This window comes from Echiichthys vipera, assembly GCF_963691815.1.
Source record: "Echiichthys vipera genome assembly, chromosome: 1".
In the NCBI taxonomy this organism is placed as follows: Eukaryota; Metazoa; Chordata; class Actinopteri; order Perciformes; family Trachinidae; genus Echiichthys; species Echiichthys vipera.
In genome coordinates, this window is record NC_139826.1 from 23,782,220 (window position 1) to 23,805,465 (window position 23,246).

The 23,246-nt window shown below is 40.8% G+C and overlaps 1 protein-coding gene across 3 annotated transcripts in view; it reads left to right on the plus strand.

The window, feature by feature from the left end:
• zfhx3b (zinc finger homeobox 3b) overlaps window positions 1-23,246 on the plus strand; it is a 136,772-nt gene that overhangs the window by 110,143 nt on the left and 3,383 nt on the right. For 2 of the 3 annotated variants that reach the window (XM_083921357.1, XM_083921359.1), the window contains exons 6-10: window positions 1,262-1,369; window positions 12,130-12,266; window positions 12,823-13,023; window positions 17,022-17,145; window positions 17,598-23,192. In XM_083921357.1, the coding sequence (XP_083777483.1) occupies window positions 1,262-1,369; window positions 12,130-12,266; window positions 12,823-13,023; window positions 17,022-17,145; window positions 17,598-23,192 (6,165 nt within the window). The remainder of the gene's footprint in view (window positions 1-1,261; window positions 1,370-12,129; window positions 12,267-12,822; window positions 13,024-17,021; window positions 17,146-17,597; window positions 23,193-23,246) is intronic. The other variant, XM_083921358.1, reaches the window with a different exon arrangement.

The window sequence follows — 23,246 nt, forward strand, 5'->3', positions numbered from 1 at the left end:
GGGATAATGTAAAGTCATAAAAGTGGTTTTGGCTGTGGGTAGTCATGTGGTGAAGCTAAGATTGGATGTGTGATGACTGCAGGGCTGAATACTTGAACAGGATATTTCAGTAGCTGTTGTAGCATTGTCAATATATCAATAGCTCATAGAGTAGAGACCTGAGCATGAAAGCATTTTCAAAAGAACATTTAAGTACATTTGCTGAGAATTAGCTGACGTGTGTAATAACTGATAGGGCCTATTGACTGCGGCCTAGTTTACTGTTGTCAAATCAATGGTATTGCATGCAAGTCCCACTACTTTTAAACAAATGTAACAGGCAAAGGGGATGTGCAGGGGGCACTGGAGGGAAATAAACAAGATTGATGCCCTTTTTATTATCTGTTTTTGCTATCTTTTCCTCTGTGTGTTACTTACAAATGGCGTTATCGGATATCCATTGTTTGGACTTTGATGCTCCTAAATGGCCTGATATATCGACCTGAGGCTTTTAAGGTGGTTACAGGGGATTTCTGCCTTTGACTTGGCATAAAAGTCAAATGAATTGTGGCTCTGAAAGTTTGAAATATTTATGATATTTTTTTTCTTTTGCAATATTAGGATAGAGGAAGTAAAATGAGGCTTGTATTGATTAGTAACCTAGCGGATTGCATCAGGGGGACAGTAAGGTATGTCTGTGTATGTTTGTGTTCATGTGAGAAAGACAATGGGAGCTTGTATACTATATGGTCTTCCTTTTGAAGGATACTGCTCGTTCAATTATTTTTCCATCTGACCACTTCAGGCCACATGTGTGCTTTTTTTCCTGCAGCTTTATGTCCACATTAAACAGAGGAAACTGTATTTGTGCCATGGTCTTGAGAAATGTGGAGAAATGTTATAAATTAGCTCTCAATACAACAAATTATACAAATATAATAATACTGATAACATAAAAAAAATAAGAGTTCTAATAATTATAGTAATAATAATAATGATAATGATTAATTATTATCATTATTATAAATGTTTGCCAATCATTTCTTCCTATAATTTAGCTCTGATTCTGATTCTTGTCAAAAACAAAATTCACAATGATGATCAGACAGCACAGGACAGAAGGCAGATTCTGCCCTCTTTGTCTGCTAGCCTTGCAACTGTGTGTCAGCATATGTAATTGTTGCAAGCTCCTATAGAAAAAAAACGCTGCCGTCCCTTTAAGTGCTTCCACCAATTCTGATGGCGTGGTAATTTACATATCCCGTCCTCCCTCCCCCTTCAGGAGAGCTGAGTGAGGATGTGGAGGCTGCTAGTGAGACCACCGCAGACCAGGAGGACCAAACCAAAGACAGAGAAAGTGGGGGGGAGAAGGAGCTCACCAAAGGGACAGGTAAGGCCAATATTTACACCGCACACATTTAGGGAATACTATTCACAGGAAACATGTGGTCTGCACCTGAATGGTGATGAACAACAGGCCTTTTGTCAAATTAAAGTAAACATATTTTAACAAAATATTGAGAGCCTTTTTAAGCATTAAACACTTTCTAAAAAAATTTTTTTTTTTAAACTCCCTAAATCCAATACTAGTTTTCAAAGGGTGCACATTCATGCTGCAGGTTTCCACGCATTAAATCACATTCGATACAGTTAGGATAAACTATCAATTTAGGTAATATGTTCAGGTGACATGTGACCCATGTTTTGTCTTTGCTCAATAGGTGATGGGAAGAGAGGGGCCTGTATGAGTAATTCCAGCTGAGGCGTGTGTACACACGTGATAGCAATGTCCCCTTCTCAACTTTGCTGCAAGCACAGACACAGGAACACTTAACTGTGTTTAATGTTATCAGATCAGGATGGTTTTATCTATGGGCTTCTTTATTGACAGGTGTAGGGGGGTTGGGCTTAGGGTAAGGGGAGGGGCTTTAGGCCAAAAAAGATCTCCGGTCAAAGGTCCTAAAATGCGCTTTGAGCATTTTTAGGAGCATTTTATAGTAGAAGTACACAACCAGTTGAGGTGCTTGGAGCAGTTGTTTTTCTCTTGCTGGTGAAGGAAAAAATATTTTTTCGATAGATTGTCAGATGTGTGAAAGATGTTGACAATTTGCAGTACTTTTACCAAAGAATCTGTACGGCTTCCTTTCAAACTGTGCTGCCCAGCTTTATCTCCTCGACGTGAATGAATGACATGATCTCAAAGCAAAAATCTAAAACTTTCATCCCATATACCGCACAGTGTATGTGCATCCCTGCATCTAATTATGTATGAAGCTTTTGTTTACCGATTGTATTCAGATTACTGAAAAGTCAGTGTAAATGAAATATAGTTTCATTTTTCTGTTTTATGCACAATTTACTTTGTACGTCTGTGTAAGAAAAACAATGTCGGCAGTTAAGACGTCTCTTATTCAATAAAAAAGATTGCTGATAATGATGACACTGAACAGTAACAGGCCTGGATAGATGCTTCTCACTTGTCTAACTTCTTGTGTTACTGCAGGATGTTTTGATTTACACTAGTCAGGTTAAAAGCTGGAAAACAATTCAGACCTTTTGCATACCTAAGTTTTTATAAAGTGTAGGAAAAAAACTTCATCACAGTGTTTGAAGCCCAGCCTTTGTAAAATGTCTTTGATATTCGAACTTCTATTTTAAATGAGGCTGAGTTGTTTGTGCTCTTTGAAAGGGCGACACTCTCCTTTGATGGAAGAAATAATGATATGCATGCCTGACTGAATATGGCTAAAAGTATGTTTTAGCACATCAAAATAAAGCACTTTAAAAAGCATTAAAATGAGCTAGCCGATTAATAATTCACTCATACCTGTGGTGCACAGGAAGACGACTCCTCGCATTAGGATTCCTCCTTTTTGAAAGGCATGCAATTTGATACAAGCATATTCAGTTCCTTTCCTCCCCTCTGTCAGTCGCTAATCACCAAATAAGTGTGTTTCTGTGTTTTCACAAAGGAAATATGTGCTTGCATATGAAAAATTTACAGCTTCCCAGCAGCTTATTAGAAACGCTTAGTTAAAAATAGCATGTGCATTAGGGAACCAGGTCTGAGGTTCTGTTTGATGTCAGTGAAAAAGGTGGGAGGGTAGGCTGGGTTGGTGGGTTCAAGGCTGTGTTGTCAGCGAAAGGTAGACAGCTGTAGTTTAATGGAAGGGTCCCTTTTTGAACTTCAAACTTTTTTGCGATTGATGAATACAATGCCGATTCAAAGCAAGTGCAGAAAACCCATTTTGTAGGGAAAAGAGCAAGGGAGACCTCACAATGCATTTGGTAAACAGAGGAGCGCTTGTTTGGGCTAGTGATTGTCTGGAGATGTTTCTATAGTAGGCACACAAAAGATGTGTATGTTAGAATGTCGTGTGTGAGCGTCTTGGCCAACCTGTTATTTATCTGAAAGGTGCTCGGTCTCCCACTGTCTGAGGCTGAGCTGTTTCTAAAGTCCATCATTAGAACTACTGAAGTATTTCTTCTCATCGTTGTCATGTAGCTGTTGGAACAGAGCACAACATTGTTCCTTTACAAATGACAGTCACTGTCAGACAGACAGCATTAGCGAACACAGAAAAAAGGCTTCTCCTTTTTAAAGCCACTGTCAATCTTATTCTGCTCTTTCTTGTTCCACAGCTCCTCGGTATTCATTAAAATCATTTAGAGGTACATCAGAAACCTTTGTAAAATGCATATGTATTCAGCATGTCATCTCTTGAAAGATGCCTTCATTATTCTGTTGTTTTATTTATCTCAAAGATAACACATATACGTACTTGTACAGGCATTCAGACATATGTAAATGTCATATGCTCCCAACACCGCAGGCAAGGTGGGGTGCATAACTTTTTGTGATTATACAGTAAATTATCATAAGTATATATCCTCAGAGAAGAAAATACAAATTAACAGTAAAAGTAATTATGAGCGTAATACTAAAATCTTAATGTATTTGGACAAAGGTGTTCATGTTGGCCGTAGCTGCAATTTAATCATCCTGCATGATTAGTAATTCAAAGGGTCATTTTTAATGCTATGTATGAAATATGTATAAATGGATAGCCATGAGGCTCCGTCCTCTCTGCTCACACCTTCTTCACCTAGCTAAAATAGCACTGGCAGAAGGGAAGAGCTTCTTCTGCATAGGAACAGGATCCTTACCTTCATTAAAGCAGGTGGTGTTTTTATGCAGCAGCAGGAGCTGAATGTATGGGGATGCAGCAAGGAAGAGGAAGGGAGGTGAGTGTAGGGGAGATAGGGAAGAGAGCAGATAGAGCGGGGGGGGGGGTATTAATATGGTATTACACTTACACCTGCAGACTTGGACACAATATAATTTGACATGTTTTAACACAAATGTATGAAAAAGGTTGTATTGAAAGTTGCTGGGGTGGGGATGAGGAAGAGAGAGGAAGATATAGTCCTTCTATTCGGGGGGGGGGGGGGTAAAAAGATGGTAGTCCTCTGAAATTAAGCCAAATAATGATTATTCTGATACCTTTACATTTAGGAAGTTTGGGATTATAGGATTGAGAAGCATGCCAACAGTTTTTTATATTTAGTATTTTTAATTGTGCATTCAAACCATGTCCGTTTGCTTGTATTCCCAGTAATTCAAGTAATTTAACAAGCCTGTATCAAGGATACAGTGTTTAAGGCCATATAACTTTAGAAATGATTTTACTGTAACTATTTGATATTATGGGAAATTGAGAATAATTGAATTTATTTATTGTAATTAAAATGGAAATGATTCTGTTTTTTTAGATGTTATCAGAGTCACATCGCAGTCTTTCTTTATTATGGAAATATTTAGTGCACACAGCATATGTTTGTATGCTGTGAATCCCTTTTTACCACCACCTGCCACGCTGGACTTTGTGTTAGCTGTTGTTAAAGTATGTAGGAGTATTTTGACATAGTTGTGTGCATCCCTAATTATGACATGCTGTATTCGATTCGTTGCTGCACGCCGTTTTTACACTTCTTGTGTACAAATAGTGCACATGATTGCATTGTCCTACTTCATTATGCCAGAAAACATTGCCGTAAACCTGCACATGTTGAGCTTGATGAATAGATTCAAAATAGGTGGAATCTATATTTATTATTTTATATTTATCATCTAACCTTTGTGTTCCAGAATGAACACCCACAGCAGAGGTGGTGTTTTGATTGTCATTCTGATGTTTTAAACTTGTACTGTAGACTTATATTAGTAGATAGTGTAATGAGATAGTAACAAATAATGATATGTTAAAACTAGATATATCCTAACAGCTGCTTTTAAATATGTATGGATTGGTTTGCATTATCTCTGCAGGATGTTCCACACCTGTGCTGTGCTTTCTCTTTCTCATGAGGCTTCTGCAGTAGGTTTTCATACAGAGCAGCTAAACAAATTGCTCCAAATTATGTTCAGTTAAATGTTGACACTATACCTGTGAAACGGTTTAGACGGAGACCGGGCAGCTGGTAGTACTTATACAACTCTGTGTGTGTTTTGGCTCCATGGCCACCTGTGTGTTTTGTATAAAATATGTTTCTCCGGGCACATGTGCACATCCAGGTGTGCTTGTGTGTAAGAGAAGCAGATGCTGTGTTGTACAGTCTGTATAATGAACATGATGATTAGCATCCCCTAGACCAAGCACTGTGGCATTGCAGTCTTATATATATATATATATATATATATATATATATATATATATATATATATATATATACAGTATATACAGTGCCTTGAAAAGGTATTCATGCCCCTTGAACTTTTTCACATTTAGTCACGTTACAACCACAAACTTAAATGTATTTTATTAAGATTTATAAGTGATAGACCAACACAAAGTAACACATAATTGTGGAACGAAAATGATTCATGGTTTACAAAAATTTAAACAAATAAAAATCTGAAAAGTTTGGTGTGCATTTGTATTCAGCCCCCTCTACTCTGATATCCCTAAATAAAATGCAGTGCAATCAGTTGCCTTCAGAGGTCACCTAATTAGTTAATAGAGTCCACCTGTGTGTAATTTAGTATCAGTATAAATACAACTGTTCTGTGAAGGCCTAAGTGCTTTGTTAGAGAACACTAGTCAACAAAGAGCATCATGAAGACCAAGGAACTCATCAGACAGGTCAGGGAAAAAGTTGTGGAGAAGTTTAAAGCAGGGTTAGGTTATAAAAAATATCCAAAGCTTTGATCATTTCAAGGAGCACTGTTCAATCCATCATCCATAAATGGAAGAAATCCACAGCTCAGTGGGAGAATCTGTCCACAGGACAACTATAGGTTGTGTACTCCACAAATCTGGCCTTTATGGAAGAGTAGCAAGAAGAAAGCCATTGTTGAAAAACAGACATAGGAAGTCCTGTTTGCAATTTGCCACAAATCATGTTTGGGACAGAGCAAACATGTGGAAGAAGGTGCTCTGGTCACATGAGACCAAAGGTGTACTTTTTGGCCTGAATACAAAGTGCTATGTGTGGTGGAAAAGTAACACTGCTCATCACCCTGAACACACCATGACTGCTGCCACCACTGTGAAACATGGTGGTGGCAGCCTCATGCTGTGGGGATGCTTTTCGTCAGCAGGGACAGGGAAGCTGCTCAGAGTTGATGGGAGGATGGATGGAGCTAAATACAGGGAAATCCTGGAAGAAAACCTGTTGGAGGCTGAAAAAGACTTGAGACTGGGAAGGAGATTCACCTTCCAGCAAGACAATGACCCTAAACATACAGCCAGAGCTACAATGAAATGGTTTAGTTCAAAGAATATTCATGTGTTAGAATGGCCCAGACCTAAATCCCATTAAGCATCTGTGGCAAGACTTGAAAGTTCACAGACGCTCTTCATCCAATCTGGCTGAGCTTGAGCTATTTTGCAAAGAAGAATGGGCAAAAATTCCAGTCTCTAGATGTGAAAAGCTGGTAGAGACATACCCCAAAAGACTTGCAGCTGTAATTGCAGCGAAAGGTGGCTCTACAAAGTATTGACACAGGGGGGCTGAATACAAATGCGCACCACACTTTTCAGATTTTTATTTGCTTAAATTTTTGTAAACCATGTATCATTTTCGTTCCACTTCACAATTATGTGCTACTTTGTGTTGGTCTACCACATAAAATCCCAATAAAATACATTTAAGTTTGTGGTTGTAAAGTGACAAAATGTGAAAAAGTTCAAGGGGAATGAATACTTTTTCAAGGCACTGTATGCTGTTAGTCTTATGCTGTTGCTCATCCAGAAACAGATGTACAAAATGTTATGGATTGTTCTCCATATAACAGTGCAGATATGTAGATTTAATATTAGCTGTGGGTGCAAGCTTATAGTTAGTTACAATCAAATCATTCAAGTTTATGTTACTCTAAACTGGGAGACATTCAGTGCAGTGATTTGTTATTGCTTTTAAACTCTAAGTAGTTTGAGAAATCAGGAGGCAGAGCAGTGAAAATGTTTACATATTCATATCACATCCTTTGAGTGCTTGTCATCCCTCAAATTGTAATTCCTTTTGTCTTTGAAGATAATAGGCCATAAATTGTCCTTGTTTGTGAGCCAACTCCCTGAAAGCTCAGTGTTTATGAGTTTTACCACAGGAGTCTAATGGGAAAGAACCAGCGCTGTGTCTCAGAGCATCCTGTAAAGGTGAACGCCATGTCATCCTGTTGTTCAGTGGCCTGAAGATTAATAACGCTTCTGCTAATTAATATGTCCTCTCAATTTCTTCATCCTGGATTTGCCTTTCTTGCAATCATGATGTTAGGCTGCACAACACTTTTAATACTATACAGTAGAGCATTTTGTTCTTGGACTTCATAAATAACAGGAGAGGATTTCATATGTAGCTTTAATATCGGCTTTTCACTTCAAGGTTTTCTTGTATTTCTTTTTAAATAAATTCAGAATAATTACCTACGAAATATAAGATGAAATGGAACACTGCCCTTTAAAGCTCTGGGCTCTGACGCAGGCTATAGATTAAAAACCTGGATAGAAATGGGAAAAGGAAAAGACAATATTCAGGTATTGTTAGCACAGCATTAAAAGCAAATGACTTGTAGGACTGGGGAGTTGAATCATCTCCATATTAATGGCTAACTTGCAGAGGGAATAGAGGTAAGGATTTTCTATATTGCAAGGAGCAGAGGCGCGTCAGAAGCCCTCTACAGTGTGAAGGTGAAACGTTTTAGAGAGTTGGGAATCAGAGGATACACTGAGGAGCCTTGAGGTTCACTACGCAGAGGAATTGTGGGCTGAGCTTTAGTTTTAAAGTGATTGGCAGATTGTGGCTGTTCTGGGCAAAGTGACAGTAAAGTTATGCAGCCTCACTGGCGTGGACGGACAGGATGATAGTTTTTTTTTACAACCGGAGGCCTGAAGCTGCCACGGCGAGACAGGAACTGTGGTAATGAGGGGGCAGAGACTGCAGAGATGATGAGGACCCCATGTCAGTCAGTAGGAGGGGAATTCCCCTCCAAAACACAAGGAATTTTTTTCCCATCTTCCGCTTCTTTACATATTGTTTACTGTTACTGTATATGGATAACCTCTCCCAAGGACAACGCAGATTAATGGCAGCTGTGATTGCACTTCTGGAAGATTTCAATGGTAGATGACCTGTTATGGTTAATTCAGTCTGCGCTGTGTCAGTCACTCTGTCCAGCAGGCATCTTTTTCCCCTTAAAAGCACAACAAGGTCGTGATTGCTCCAGAGACCGGTGCAGTGTGCTGACAGCCCCTTTACTGCTTGAATAATACAGTCCAGCTATGGGAGGTGAGACGAGGTGCCAAAGTCCAATTCACTTACGGGACTCAACAGCACAAAAGCCTCTGGTTTACGGAAAAGGGGCATGAATTAATAATCACCTAATTGACTCTTAGTTTTTTTTTCTCCACTCCTGCCCTGCCTTTTGTGCTTTCAAACGAAAGCCCACCCTGTGTATCTGTCAGAAGAGGTTTGGTGTGGATGGGGGATCTGTGTCTAATGACCAGGCAGAAGAGGTCAGGGTAACAGACAGACTCCTGACAAACATTAAGATCACTGACATAGGGGGAGCCTAGGGAGCATAGTGGTCCATGTGGAGGACTACTTGTGAATGGGACCATGGGACATGTGTTAATCTGACCAACCACTGAGGTTTAAATACAGAAATATACTATAGTTTGAAATGTCACATATTGTCTTTATTGATTATAAAGCAGGGTGAGGTTCTATATGATCAAAACACTCACAGCCCGTATCCAGAAACTGTTCCTTTGTGATGTCAAAAATATACTATAGTATATGTGGGTAGAAATTGATGTGTGATTGTATTTTTCTCTCACAACTACCCCTACCAGTATAACATCAGGAAGTAAACCTCACCTCTGGTTGTTGTCAGCTATGTTTGACATCCAAAGCCTATCCAATCAGACTCCTTTTCTGTTGTTTCTTGGCAGTACATTGCTCCCGTAATAGTCATGTACCCTGCCCTATCAAGACCCAATGTTTTGGTCATTGGTTCTGATCTCCTGCTCCTATTGTAGATCCACGTGTCTCAAATCTATGTAGTGTCCACTCTGCCACGTTAGGCCGTGTGTAATGACAAAAATCTCTATTTCATCCTTTTCAATGTTTCGGTCATTTTTTCCATCACCCTTGACACAAGAAAACAGGATACAGTAGTTGGATTTTAGTCATGGTGCCAGTGATGGTGTCAAGTTCTTAAGAGAAGGCGATTGATCAGATTTATGGAGTCCTAATTGGCCATGACGAGAGAGACTGTGTCTGCGTAAGCCTCCCCAGCCCTCCATCTGTCCCTCTCTCACTCTCTCTCTCTTTCTCACACTCACACTCTCTCTCTCTCACACTCTCTCTCTCACACACACACATATAAACATAAAACAACCTGAACTAGAGAGCCGGTTTGGGCCCCTTCTACAGCACCTCTCCAGTGCCTTAGCATAAACAGCCACTTGTTTAACCTCTCTGGTGCTTATTGCGTTATTCTGGAAGTAGAATATACTTGTAATCAATTATGTTTATCCTCTTAAACATGAGGCTGAGTGGATACTTGTGTCCACTTAATCCATGCGTGCTGTCTGTATTGTATATATGTCCTTTATAACTGCGGCCCTGCGTTACCTGCTCTTTGAGGGTTTTTCACACTACCTCTTTCTGTTACATAAGTTAAGTCATTCCCAGTGAATGTCAATTATAGATATTTAAGTCATAGCAGCTGCAATGTTTGTTTCTTTCCAGTCGTGCACAAATGTAAGGCAGCTGAGAATTTGACAATAAAGAGCAGGTGCTTAGAAATGTTGCAATTTAATGTTAATAGTTTTAACAGATGTTGAGTTTAGGCTACTGTTTTGGTCCTTTTGTTTTCCTTCCCTACTCAGAAGGCTTCCGGTGAGAATTGAAATGTGAAAAGTTGGTTATGGTATTACTGAATTTTACTTAATAGACCAGCTGAAAGAAAAAGTAGTTTTTTTTAAGGAAAATATATTACCATCATTAAATCGAATTAGGGCCCCCAAACGTGAGCAGTAAAAGGTCAACAACTGGTCAGATGTGAAGGTGACCGTAGATGTCCTTGTTTTTTTTTCAAGAGATGAGTTCAGGGGAAGTAGGAGTGGACTGAAGTAGAGGTGAGAAGTACGGGGAATTGGTGAGGACAGTGCCATGACTGAGAGGTTAATGTCAGGGAATGGGAGGTTCCTTTTGTTTAACATTCCCTTTGTTTATTGGCGGATGTGTTTAATAGGATTGACTGTGACTGGACCCTAATAGGGCCTCCCTGGCTGATCCCGGTGTCTCTGGGAGATCTCCCAGGCTGCTCTGTCCAAAGCCAGGTCCCCCACTGGGTAATCAGCTCAACTGCCCTCGTCCTGATTGAGGCTGACATTTTAATGTCTGGAGCAGGAGCGTGGTCAGCCCCGCTTAGCCTGACCCCCGCCAAACCACCCCTCCTCTACCAATGCCCCCTGTTCTCAATTTGCCCTCCCAGGACTGTACAAATAAGGACAAATTTAACTCTTTATGGGCTTGTTAAGGGTTGGCAAGAAAAGTTTCACAGTGAATTCTTAGTGTGATCCCACTGCAGCTCTACGATGCTGTCTCCATGTGGATTTAGCTCTTCCGTGAACCCTTGCTTAGCTGAGTGCTCTAGTTTCTGTTTTTCTTGACATGGTAGAGTAGTTTTAGAGTGATTCTCAAGTGCTATTGTGTGAGGTCTTGCTCTGCAGACATGCTGTTTTGGTGTTATATCAATATTTGCATGAAATCTATTAACTGTGATTAGCTAGGTGACTATAGTAGAAATCTTTTCAAAGACTGGTTACACAGCAATGACTGTAGCCTTTTTTTTTATTAATCATCAGTCTGATGCCATCTTTGAGCCCAACGGCATGTATTTATGTCTTGAAAATCTTTAGAGTGTTGTTGTATGCAGCTTTGAGGAAATACCGAGCTTTGCTCAGAGGCTTGAAAAGAGGTTTTCTAATTTTCCTTTCCCTCTTTTGTTCTAACACAGTCCACTTGCATAGAACTACAACACACTGGAGAAGCCTATCATAATTGTGACTATTTGGTCAAAATATCATAATAATAATAATTTGGCTCATCTCAAGGCCATTCTTTAATATGCTTGTATTACCATATCAAGATCACTGATACACAGGTAAGAAGTTATTACAGAAACAAGTTGTTTAAAGTTGAGTGTGGTGTGGACCATTCTTGTATGATGATGTCGCAAGATGCTTGTGTACCTTGTCTGAAGTTTAGAAACTTATGTGGACTGAAAAAACTAAAATTGCAAATTAAATAAGCTAATTCATATTTTCATTAGTAGTTTAGAATGTTGTAAGATATCCTGACAAGCCAACATTGAAAGAAACAGCTCCCCTGCAGCAGCATGGGAAGTAAAAAGTGTGCGGCATTTTTTATGGGGAGACATGAGTTGGATAACAACACTTTCTCTGCCCAATTCCCATTAAATGCAGTTATATCACATTTAAGAAAGACACTCCAAAGCCCTTTATCCACAGTGTTATTGATTGACCTGCTCCCAGACTGCCAAGTCCTCACCTTGTCTTGACATGTCTGCTCTCCTCTCTTTGTCCCTCTGTGTTTGTGTGTGTCTGTGTGAATGTGCAGCAGTGTCTGGCCACTCGGAACAGCACCAGTCAGATTCCCCAATCCCCTCCAATAGGCCCTCTTCGCGGTCAGAGACATCTGAGAGCCCCCTCTCCTCAAAACGTCCCAGGACAGCTGAGAGGAGCGCTGCAGAGCAGGTGAGAGTTACAAACCAAGCAATTTGATAACACTGATATTTTCAGAAGTTCATGAAACTCTGTTTTTAAAAGCCTTTAATTTAGGGGACTTTTGCTAAAGGTTATCTCATCCTCAAATGCCAAGGCCTCATTATAAGCTTGAAAATTGCACATCAATTAAGAGTAGGAATGTAAAAATATAGTTCTAATAATTTTTAGTTAGTTATCTCATTGACGTTTTTTATATTATGCAGGATTTTATTTTTTTCAAGTCTTCTCAAAATTATTTTAGCCTTTCTGCTGTAGCTGCACTGCTAATTGTGTATAAGGTGGAAAATCAATATAGCATTTGACAGATGATAGCACTTTGAAGTAGGTGCCAAGACTCAGTGGTGCTCAGTATTACACAGTTGTCTCTGATCAGAGGGATCTGCCTGCTTGAGGGAAGGGGGCCCCAATCTTTCGCCTCTAAAGCCACTCTTCAAGCGGGCCCACCATGCTCACCCCTCCCATCTCATCCCCTTAACCCTCTGTGGTTCTGTCCCCTTTTCTGCACACCCCCCCCCCTCCCCCGCAGATGTACCAGTGCCCCTACTGCAAGTTCACCAACACGGACCTGAATCGTCTCAGAATGCATGTGATGACGCAGCACTCTGTCCAGCCCATGTTACGTTGCCCATTATGCCAGGACATGCTCAACAACAAGATCCACCTGCAGTTCCACCTCACACACCTCCACAGTGTGGCTCCTGACTGTGTGGATAAGCTTATTGCCTCAGTAAGTCATTTTTTTTGGGGGGGGGGGGGGGGGGGGGTACTGGGCAGTTGGAAAGGTTCCAGTGTTATCTCAATTATTATTCTTATATGTCTCAGCCAGCAATGCTTTTGAATAGTTTTCTTTACCAACCTACACATTTCAAGGTAACCTGATGTTTTTGTAGATTGGTATGTATAAGATTGGCATAGCAGGAGCACATTGTTTATTCTGGTCACCCAGCACCATAGCCAAGAGTCTGCACAAGTACTATAGCAAATGCATTATCCATAGTTTATATAAGTCAGGGAATGCAGAGGAGGAAAAGCACAATAGATGAACACATGTATGATATCAACTAAGATAAACCTTTATTGCCCCAAGGGGAATTCATCTTGCACTTACTGTAGGAGCAACACACAAGCACAATGGGATATGGCATGAACTATATTGTGTCTGTCATTATCTACAGTCATTTAGCCAGTTGAAGCTGTGCTGTATAAACCCGACATTTTGCTACTTATCATACATATTATGGCGCATCAGATTGCAGACAGTGGATCAGGTCAAGGACCAGTGTAAGGCGATGCCAAGAAGATGAGTCACTTACTCTTAATCAATCCCTCTCCCTGAAATGGCTGCCTAGCTGTGAGAACAATTGTCATTCTTGTCTTCCATCCTCTTAATTGCCAACATTCAGTCCTTTATCAAACACAAAGATTGCTGTTAATTGTGAAATGGCTGCAGGCAATCCCACTGGCTCATTGGAAATGATTGGGTCTTTTAAAGATATTTTTCTCCTCTTTTCCATTGTCTTAATGTGCCCATCATCAGAGAGCCTTTCCCCAGCTCTCTTCTAATCACAGTCATTTTGGGAGGGGAGCTCATAATCTGTTTTTGTATTTTTTTAATAATTTCAAGATGAACTCTTAGCTCCCAGTTCATTTATAACTACACTGACATTCTTGAGATGTCTTTGATCACCTGCGTGCTAGTCAAAGCAAATCTTTCCACAATGAATATGTTAAAATAATTGTGTCACAGATTAATCAAAATATGATGAACAGTACCCACACTGCATGAAATTCAAGTACAGGCAATGGAAATGTTAGTATTCACTGCATATCAGTCTCATATAAAATGTGTGTATTTATAGACTGTGTAGAAAACAAAACAGTGTCAATGTTCAGGTCTATTCCTACAGGAAATAAGATGCAACATTTGTAGTGTTTGTAGCTTGAGTCATGTGGTCTTTGACTCTCAAGTCCTGAACTTAGATTTATATCAGTTGCAATACACTGGGGCACCATTCTCTGCAGAGAGAGAATACTTTCTTTGCTTCCTATAATGCTAATCAAGGGGAAATAAACATTTATTTTCCCTGTTTTCTTGTAAATCACTGAGCAAATCTTTGCTCTGTTCTGTCCTGTGGAACTAAATAACCTGCTGGACAATCAGCGAATAAAACATTACTCTGTCTGCTGCCACACCATCTTCATCTCCCATCTAGAAAGTAAATGGCAAGCACATTAGTATGGTAGATGGCAATATTTATTTCTTTTATAGAGGTAGTAATGTACTGAGCCACTACAAGAGGGCCATGATAGAACAGAGGTAATATAACACACACTAAAGCTAGCACCTTTTTATAACAGCTGAATGCAGATGGAAATGTACTTTTATCCTTTTCATATATCTAAGGAGAAGAGCCTAATTAATTCTGAAATAGGTGACTTTTATTTCATGCCAAGCATGCATAATGATGCTTTCACTATCCCTCCCTTCATCCCTTCATCCACCTATCATCTTTGCACTCCCTTTTCCTTCATTTCCTTTCCACCCCATGTGTCTCATGTCTCTATATCTCATATACAGTACATTTATATATAGTACAGTATATATTATATATTGTTATCTCTCTCTCTCTCTCTCTCTCTCTATATATATATATATATATATATATATATATATATGTATGTATGTATGTATATAAAATATATACACACACTCCCCAGTCATCCCTCTCTCACTCTATGTCTCATTTTATGTCTGTGTAAGATAGGGATAATGAAAATAATTGTGCTTCATTAATTCTGAGTCTGGCTGGATGATAGTCATTTTGAACTATGTTTGCCAATTAGGCGGTCCAAATTAAAAGTGACCTTGGGATACTCTGCTCTTTCTACTAATCGCCTAATGAAGCAGTTGTCTAGAAACAGTCCACTTTGTAATGTAAATCATTGCGTTTTGTTTTGTCCCTTTAAATGCTGGTTGCATTAATTTTCCAATCTTCATTTTGACGAGATAGAGAGGTAACAAAAACAAAGAAGGAAATGGCTCAATGTTTTTTGATAAATCTGTGACCACACTAACCAAATATAGTCTGCACTTTGCGGTGGGAAGTGTTAACTGTTAACCTTGAAACTCTTGTTGAATGGAGGAGGATTCTGCTCCATTTGGATCTGGCCTGCAGGCTATATGAAATGCTACAGTATGTTCAGCTGTGTTCTCACTGTGCCTATTAGAGGAGAAATTAGAAAGCATATGGCAGATACCGTATGGTAAATTAACCAAAGTATTAACCATACTGATCTGCTGCTTTTCAATTCTGCAATCTTTGAGACCATCATTTCAGGGCGTCTTGATTAAATATATCTTCAAAGGTATGGAGCCATAGGAGTGCCATGAAAAAGAATACATCTGTAATGGTATAGGGAAATGTGGAAATATTAATACAAATAACAAAATATAAGAAAATAATTATAAGAAATAGGGAAAAGCCAAAGTAAAAATAAAGGGATAAAATTAATAAAATAAAAATATACATAGTATATAAAATGTATAAATAAATACAGAAAGAAATGAACAAATAACGGAAAAAACATTTGTGTAATGATTTTTTGTCCACATTTTGTTATTTACTTATTTAGTCTTTCATTCATTTCTTTTTATATTTTCACATTTATTTTATTATTCATTTACTTTTACATGCCACTCATATGGCTTTATAGAAGGACTACATATTTCTTTAGGCTAAGAATTAAAGATGAGAAGCCTCTTAAAATTGGGGTTCACCAGCATAACAGAAGGGAAACGAGGAGGGAAATGCTGGGGTGGTATGACTTGACATGCAGGACAGACAGACAAGACAGGGCCTCATCTTGAAACCTTACCCAGATTCATCTGATGATTATTTTTACAAATGTAACAGTTAATTAGTGATTTTGATGAATTATCAGGTAGTTATTAGTTTATTAGAGGTCGAAAAAGGTCATCAAAGAGGAAATAGGAAGAAAGTTGGAGGAGAGCAGCAGGATAAACAGAGGTGGCTGTCGTTCACACATGATTGATTCCAACCTTTTGAGAGCAGAGAGAGAACCTGACTTCCTCTCTGTACTTTTTCAATCAATACTTATTTGTCCTTGAAATATTCAAATTTAAAAAAGTAAAAAGAAAAAACTTTTTCCAAATCTAAAATGCATACCCTCTTATCAGCAATGAAATGTGTCCTCTATTTTTTATTTTATCTAACTGTTTTATTTAAGAACACACAGTCTAATTTAGCAATTCTTCTTGATGTTTTTTTTAAATTGACACTTACAACTGTTCTACTGAGAATTATTTTTCATTAGACTTATTTTATTAGTCCCCTTCATAAAGCTTTGAGCTGGCTGATATACTGTACGACAAGTCCATGAAGTCCATCATCCATTGGCGGCAGCAGCAAAGGACTGTGAATAGTTTAAAACATCTGTGAAAGTATATAGTATGTTTATGAGTAATGTGGCTATGATTGTGTGTATGAACACTTACATGTGTGCTAGTTGAGATGTACAGTGAAAATAGTGATATGCAAATTAATTATTGATCCAGTCTAATCCATTTCTTTGCAACTGCATTGTGTATCCTTTTGAATGTATCTGTAGTATTCCTTTAATCATTTAAAGTACAATATTAAATTAAATTATCATTCATTGATATTTGTTCACTCTCGAATTTCCTTTGTGCTTTGTTTATTGCAGGTAACATCATCTGAAGTACTGCCAGCAAGCATGTTCATACCTGTACCTAGTCCAGACAGAGAGTCCCAGAGCACCCCTCATGCTACAGCCAACTCTAACTCTGAAGAATCAAAGAAGCAAGCTGGTTAGTATCTGACTGTTAGAACTTTGGGGTGAACCATGGCACTTTTTTATTCCATACAAATTCCTGCTTGATGTTTTCAAATCAATTGCGGTAACTTAAGTGTTCTGCAATGAGCATATTATCACATTGGGTAATCATGGTTGAGTGTAAAATAAATTAGATTGAACTAAACATTATAATTTTATAACTGTGCATACACAGACAGGTAGAATCATTGTTCATGTATTTTAGTGTTTTACAAAATAATTGTATTGGCAGTTATTTCACTACATTTTTGTCAGACAGCACAATGAAATACAACGCACTTTTTTCCCTTCATTCACAAAAAGACAATAATATTAATGGTTGGTATTCATAGGCCTTGTATTTTTTTCACCTTCCCAAGAGTGCTAATTTTACTGCGGAAAAATTTAACTAATAAATTTCTCTCTTCATTTGGTTTATTTGCACAGATGCATCAGAGGTTGATCCAGAGAAGGGGGTGTCAATCCCTACAGAAATAGCTGAAGCTCACAAGTCACCTCTGGAAGATCAACAGTCGGAGAGGGATGATGCCACAGGATTCCTTTGCTGGAAGAAAGGCTGTAATCAAGTGTTCAAGTCCTCCAACTCCCTCCAGATGCACTTCAATGAGGTTCACAACAAAAGGCCCCAGTTGCCTGTTTCAGATCGCCATGTCTACAAGTACCGCTGTAACCAATGCAGCCTGGCCTTCAAGACTGTGGAGAAACTACAGCTCCATTCACAGTACCATGTGATCAGAGCAGCCACCATGTGCTGCCTCTGCCAACGAAGCTTCAGAACACTACAGGCCTTGAAGAAACATTTAGAAACCAGCCACCTGGAGCTGAGTGAAGCTGATATCCAGCAGCTCTATGGGGGCTTATTGATGAATGGTGACATTATGGTTATGAGTGACCCATCCCTTGGTGAGGAGCATGGAAGTCTTGGAGAAGATTACAAAGAGGGAGATGAAAGTGACCCAGAGGAAAAACAAAGCCCAACAGGCAGTGACTCTGGCTCACTGCAGGAAGATTCTGGATCTGAACCTAAACGTGCTTTGCCGTTCAGAAAGGGGCCAAACTTTACCATGGAGAAGTTCTTGGATCCATCTCGTCCTTTCAAGTGCACCGTATGCAAAGAGTCTTTTACACAGAAGAACATTCTTCTGGTTCACTATAACTCTGTCTCCCACCTGCACAAGGTGAAGAGGGCTCTTCAGGAGTCCACTACTGGCCAGCCTGAGCCCACCAGCAGCCCTGACAACAAGCCATTCAAGTGCAGCACCTGTAATGTGGCATATAGCCAGAGCTCTACGCTGGAGATCCACATGCGCTCTGTTTTACACCAGACCAAGGCTAGAGCAGCAAAACTTGAAGCAGCAGGAGGGATTCCTAGCTCTGTGAGTGCTACTGGTTTAAGTGGTGGGGGGTCCAGCATCACCACTTCAACATCTAGTCCAGCCAGCAACTCAACTACTAGCTCTACAAATCACAGTTCTTCTGGATCTCAAACAGCTCAGAGTATTCTTGGAGGAAACCATGTAAGCCAGACTCATGGCCTTGAAAGCTTGGGGAATTCTTCAGTGAGCTGCCATTCCTCACCATCTGAGAACCATGAAGTAAAAAAGTCTAAATATTCCGACATGCTATCTGCTAGGGGACAGCAGCAGCAGCAACAACAACAACAACAACAACAACAACAACAACAACAACAACAACAACAACAACAACAACAACAACTACAGCAGCAGCAACAGCTTCAGCAACAACAGCAACTGGCTCAGGCTCAAGCCCAAGCTCAAGCCCAACTTCAGCAGGAGATCCAGCAGCAGACTGCTCTTTTACAATCACAGCTATTCAACCCAGCACTTCTGCAGCACTTCCCAATGACAACTGATGCACTTCTCCCCCTTCAGCAGCAGCAGTTGCTATTCCCTTTCTATATCCCTGGTGCAGAATTTCAGCTGAACCCAGAGATCAACATCAGTAACTCTGCACTTGGCCTAACAGGATCATCCACCTCTTCACTGCTTGAAGAACTAAAAAACTCAGCCCAGCAGAGTTGCTTGCAGCAGCAATTGATGCACCACCACCTTCAGCAGCAACATCAACATCATCAACAACAACAACAACAGCAGCAGCAGCAACAACAACAGCAGCAGCAGCAGCAGGCGGCTCAGGGGCAGATGGCATTGCTGCAGCAGAGTGCAGCTCTTCTCCAGCAGGCTGAAAAAAAGCAAAGACCTCCCTCCTCTCAGAATGAGAAAGACAGAGAACTACAAAGAGATAAGGGCACAAGTGAAAAAAACGAAGAATATGTTAACAAAGATTCTACAGACAGTAAGCCAAGCGAAAAGAAGGACATGCAGCATATTTCAATAAACATCAACCATGATACTGGCTTGCCGCCACCAAGGATTGCCTCTGATGCTCGAGGAAATGCAACCAAAGCCCTGCTGGAAAATTTTGGGTTTGAGTTAGTAATTCAGTACAATGAAAATAAACAGAAAGCACAGAAAAGGACAGCTGGACCTACAGGATCAAGTGATCCAGGTGGGATAACAAGAGTGGTGGACCCCATTGAGGGATTACAGAAACTGGAATGTGAAGCCTGTGGCAAGCTGTTTTCCAACATACTGATTCTAAAGAGTCACCAGGAGCATATCCACCAGGCTTTCTTTCCATTTCGATCCCTTGAGAGATTTGCCAAGGAATACAGAGAGCAATATGATAAACTCTATCCTCTGAGACCCCCTACACCAGAGGCTGCTCCTGCTCCTCCACAGCCTCCACCACCACCTCCACCGCCTCCTCCCCCACCCCAAAGAGCTCCCACACCAAATATCCCTGTCTCTGCTGCCTCGCTCACACCTCCAACTGTACCTACCCCTCAGCCACAAGTTCAAATGGCACAAATTTCGATGGCAATGGATTTGCCCCTCTTCTCGCCACTCATGATGCAGTCCATGTCTCTTCAGTCCTTGCCGCAGCTACAATCTGTTGAGCCAAGCCTGGCCTCAGACCTGGCCCAGCTCTATCAACAACAGCTTACACCAGCCATGCTACAGCAGCAGCAGAACAAGAGGCCACGGACACGCATCACAGATGACCAACTTAGGGTGCTGCGACAGTACTTTGATATCAACAATTCACCAAATGAGGAGCAGATTAAAGAGATGGCAGACAAGTCAGGGCTACCACAAAAAGTCATAAAGCACTGGTTCAGAAACACGCTTTTTAAGGAGCGACAGCGCAACAAAGACTCACCATACAATTTCAATAATCCACCAACAACAACTTTAGAAGACACAAAAATTGACTCTAAACCTCCTTCCCCTGAACCTCTAAAACAAGAATATTATGGAAGTAAGCGATCATCCAGGACTAGATTTACTGACTACCAGCTCAGAGTGCTGCAAGACTTCTTTGATGCCAATGCCTATCCTAAAGATGATGAATTTGAACAGCTCTCGAACCTTCTGAGCCTCCCAACTCGTGTTATTGTTGTGTGGTTCCAAAATGCTCGCCAGAAGGCAAGAAAAAACTATGAAAATCAGGGCGACGGGGCTAAAGAGGGTGAAAGACGAGAATTGTCAAATGATCGTTATATCCGCACCTCAAATCTGAACTACCAGTGCAAGAAATGCAGTCTGGTTTTTCAGCGTATATTCGACCTAATTAAACACCAAAAGAAGTTGTGTTACAAAGATGAAGATGAGGATGGACAGTATGACAGCCAAAATGAGGATTCAGTGGATTATCCCAATGATTGTTATACTCCTTCGGGCTCTTCCTGTCACACCCCAATGCCCTCCTCTTCAAGTCTCTGCCCACTTCCACCCTCCACTTCAGCATTCTCACACCTCCCATCCACTGAGAAAGAGGAGGCATCACCAGCATCCACCTCAAACCTCTATGATGAGAAGCCCAAGCAGTTACCAGAAATTTCTGCTGATCCACGAGAAAACCAAACCTTGATTAAGCAGGAAGTTGTGCATCAACCCCAATCTGAGGCACAACACCATAGACCCCAGAGAGAAGATAAAATTCAAACTATTTCCAAGCCCATCAAACATTTGTCTACTTCCTTCTCTCAGCAACAACAACAACAGTGTGGTCCCTCAGCCTCTCAAACAAGCCAGGCCTCATCACAAAGCCCTCACATGAGCCTCAATGCACACCTGACCACACAGCTGGCACAACAGATGATTCAGTATCAGTGTGAGCAGTGCAAGATTGGCTTCCCCTCCTTTGAGCACTGGCAGGAACACCAGCAATTACACTTCCTTTCTGTGCAAAATCAATTCATCCACCCTCAATTCCTAGACCGTCCAATTGATATGTCTTTCATGCTATTTGATCCCAGCAATCCTCTTCTGGCAAGTCAGCTACTCTCTGGGGCAATGCCACAGATCCCCAGCAGCTCTGCCACCTCTCCGTCCACCCCCACTTCCACCATGAACTCCCTGAAGAGGAAGTTAGAGGAGAAAGCGGGCACTAGCCCAGGAGAGAATGACAGCACAAATAGCGGAGAAGAGCCACAGAGAGACAAGCGGCTCAGAACCACCATCACACCTGAGCAGCTAGAGATCCTTTATCAGAAGTATTTATTAGATTCGAATCCTACACGTAAAATGCTTGACCACATTGCTCATGAGGTGGGATTAAAAAAGAGAGTAGTACAAGTCTGGTTCCAAAATACCAGAGCTAGAGAGAGAAAAGGTCAGTTCAGAGCAGTAGGGCCAGCTCAAGCTCATCGCAGGTGCCCTTTTTGTCGAGCTCTTTTTAAAGCAAAAACTGCCCTTGAGGCACACATTCGCTCTCGTCACTGGCATGAAGCCAAACGTGCTGGATATAATTTAGCTCTTGCTGGTATGCTACCTGAACAGGAGGGTATGCAAATAAAATTAGATGTTCTAGAGACATCAAATTACTCCCAAATGGCCCCGTCAAACAGTGATGGACAAAGCTCCTCTATGTCACCAGTAAACAAAGGCATGGATTTGTCTCCGAGGGCTCTACTGAGCCCCTCGTCCATTAAAGTTGAGGGAATGGAAGATTTTGAGGCTGCAACCATGTCCTCTGTGAACCTAAGCTTTGATCACAGCAAACTGGATAATGATGACTGCTCTTCTGTGAATACAGCTATCACTGACACAACCACAGGTGATGAGGCCAATGCTGATAATGACAGTGCTGATGCAAAGCACAGCCACAATAGCGGTGATTACCTGTCTAAGTCTGGGGGCATAGCCCCCATCCTTGAAACTGATGACCAGATGTCCTCAGGGTTGGTAAGCCCTGCAACAAGCTATTATGCTAAGGACTATGAAAATGAACACATAATTGATCACAGTGAGACATCCAGCCTGGCTGACCCCTGCTCACCAAGTCCTGGAGCCTCAGGTACTAGGAGTATCGACAGCGGAGATCGACCCGGCCAAAAGCGCTTCCGAACCCAAATGACTAACCTCCAGCTGAAAGTGTTGAAATCCTGTTTTAACGACTACAGGACTCCCACTATGCTAGAATGTGAGGTACTTGGCAATGACATTGGACTTCCAAAGAGAGTGGTTCAGGTGTGGTTTCAAAATGCCCGTGCCAAGGAGAAAAAGGCAAAGCTCAACATGGCTAAGCACTTCGGGATAAATCATACATCCTATGAAGGGCCGAAGACTGAATGCACTTTGTGTGGTGTCAAATACAGTGCTCGCCTCTCTGTTCGTGATCACATTTTCTCCCAGCAACACATCTCTAAGGTGAAGGACACCATTGGCAGCCAGATTGATAAGGAAAAAGAATACTTTGACCCCGCCACTGTCCGCCAACTTATGGCTCAGCAAGAGATGGACCGCATTAAGAAGGCCAATGAAGTTTTAGGACTGGCACAGCAGCAGGCCATGCAGCAGCAGGGTTTGTTTGATAACCCCGCAATGCAGGCTCTGAATCTCCAGTCAGCTTATTCAAATCTGCAGGGCATCCCACCTGTCCTTTTGCCAGGGGTTGGCAGCCCCTCTCTTTCCAGCTTTAACTCATCAAATTCAGGTACAACATTATTTGGATTAATTCACTGATTAACAGCTAAAATTTGAGGTTGAG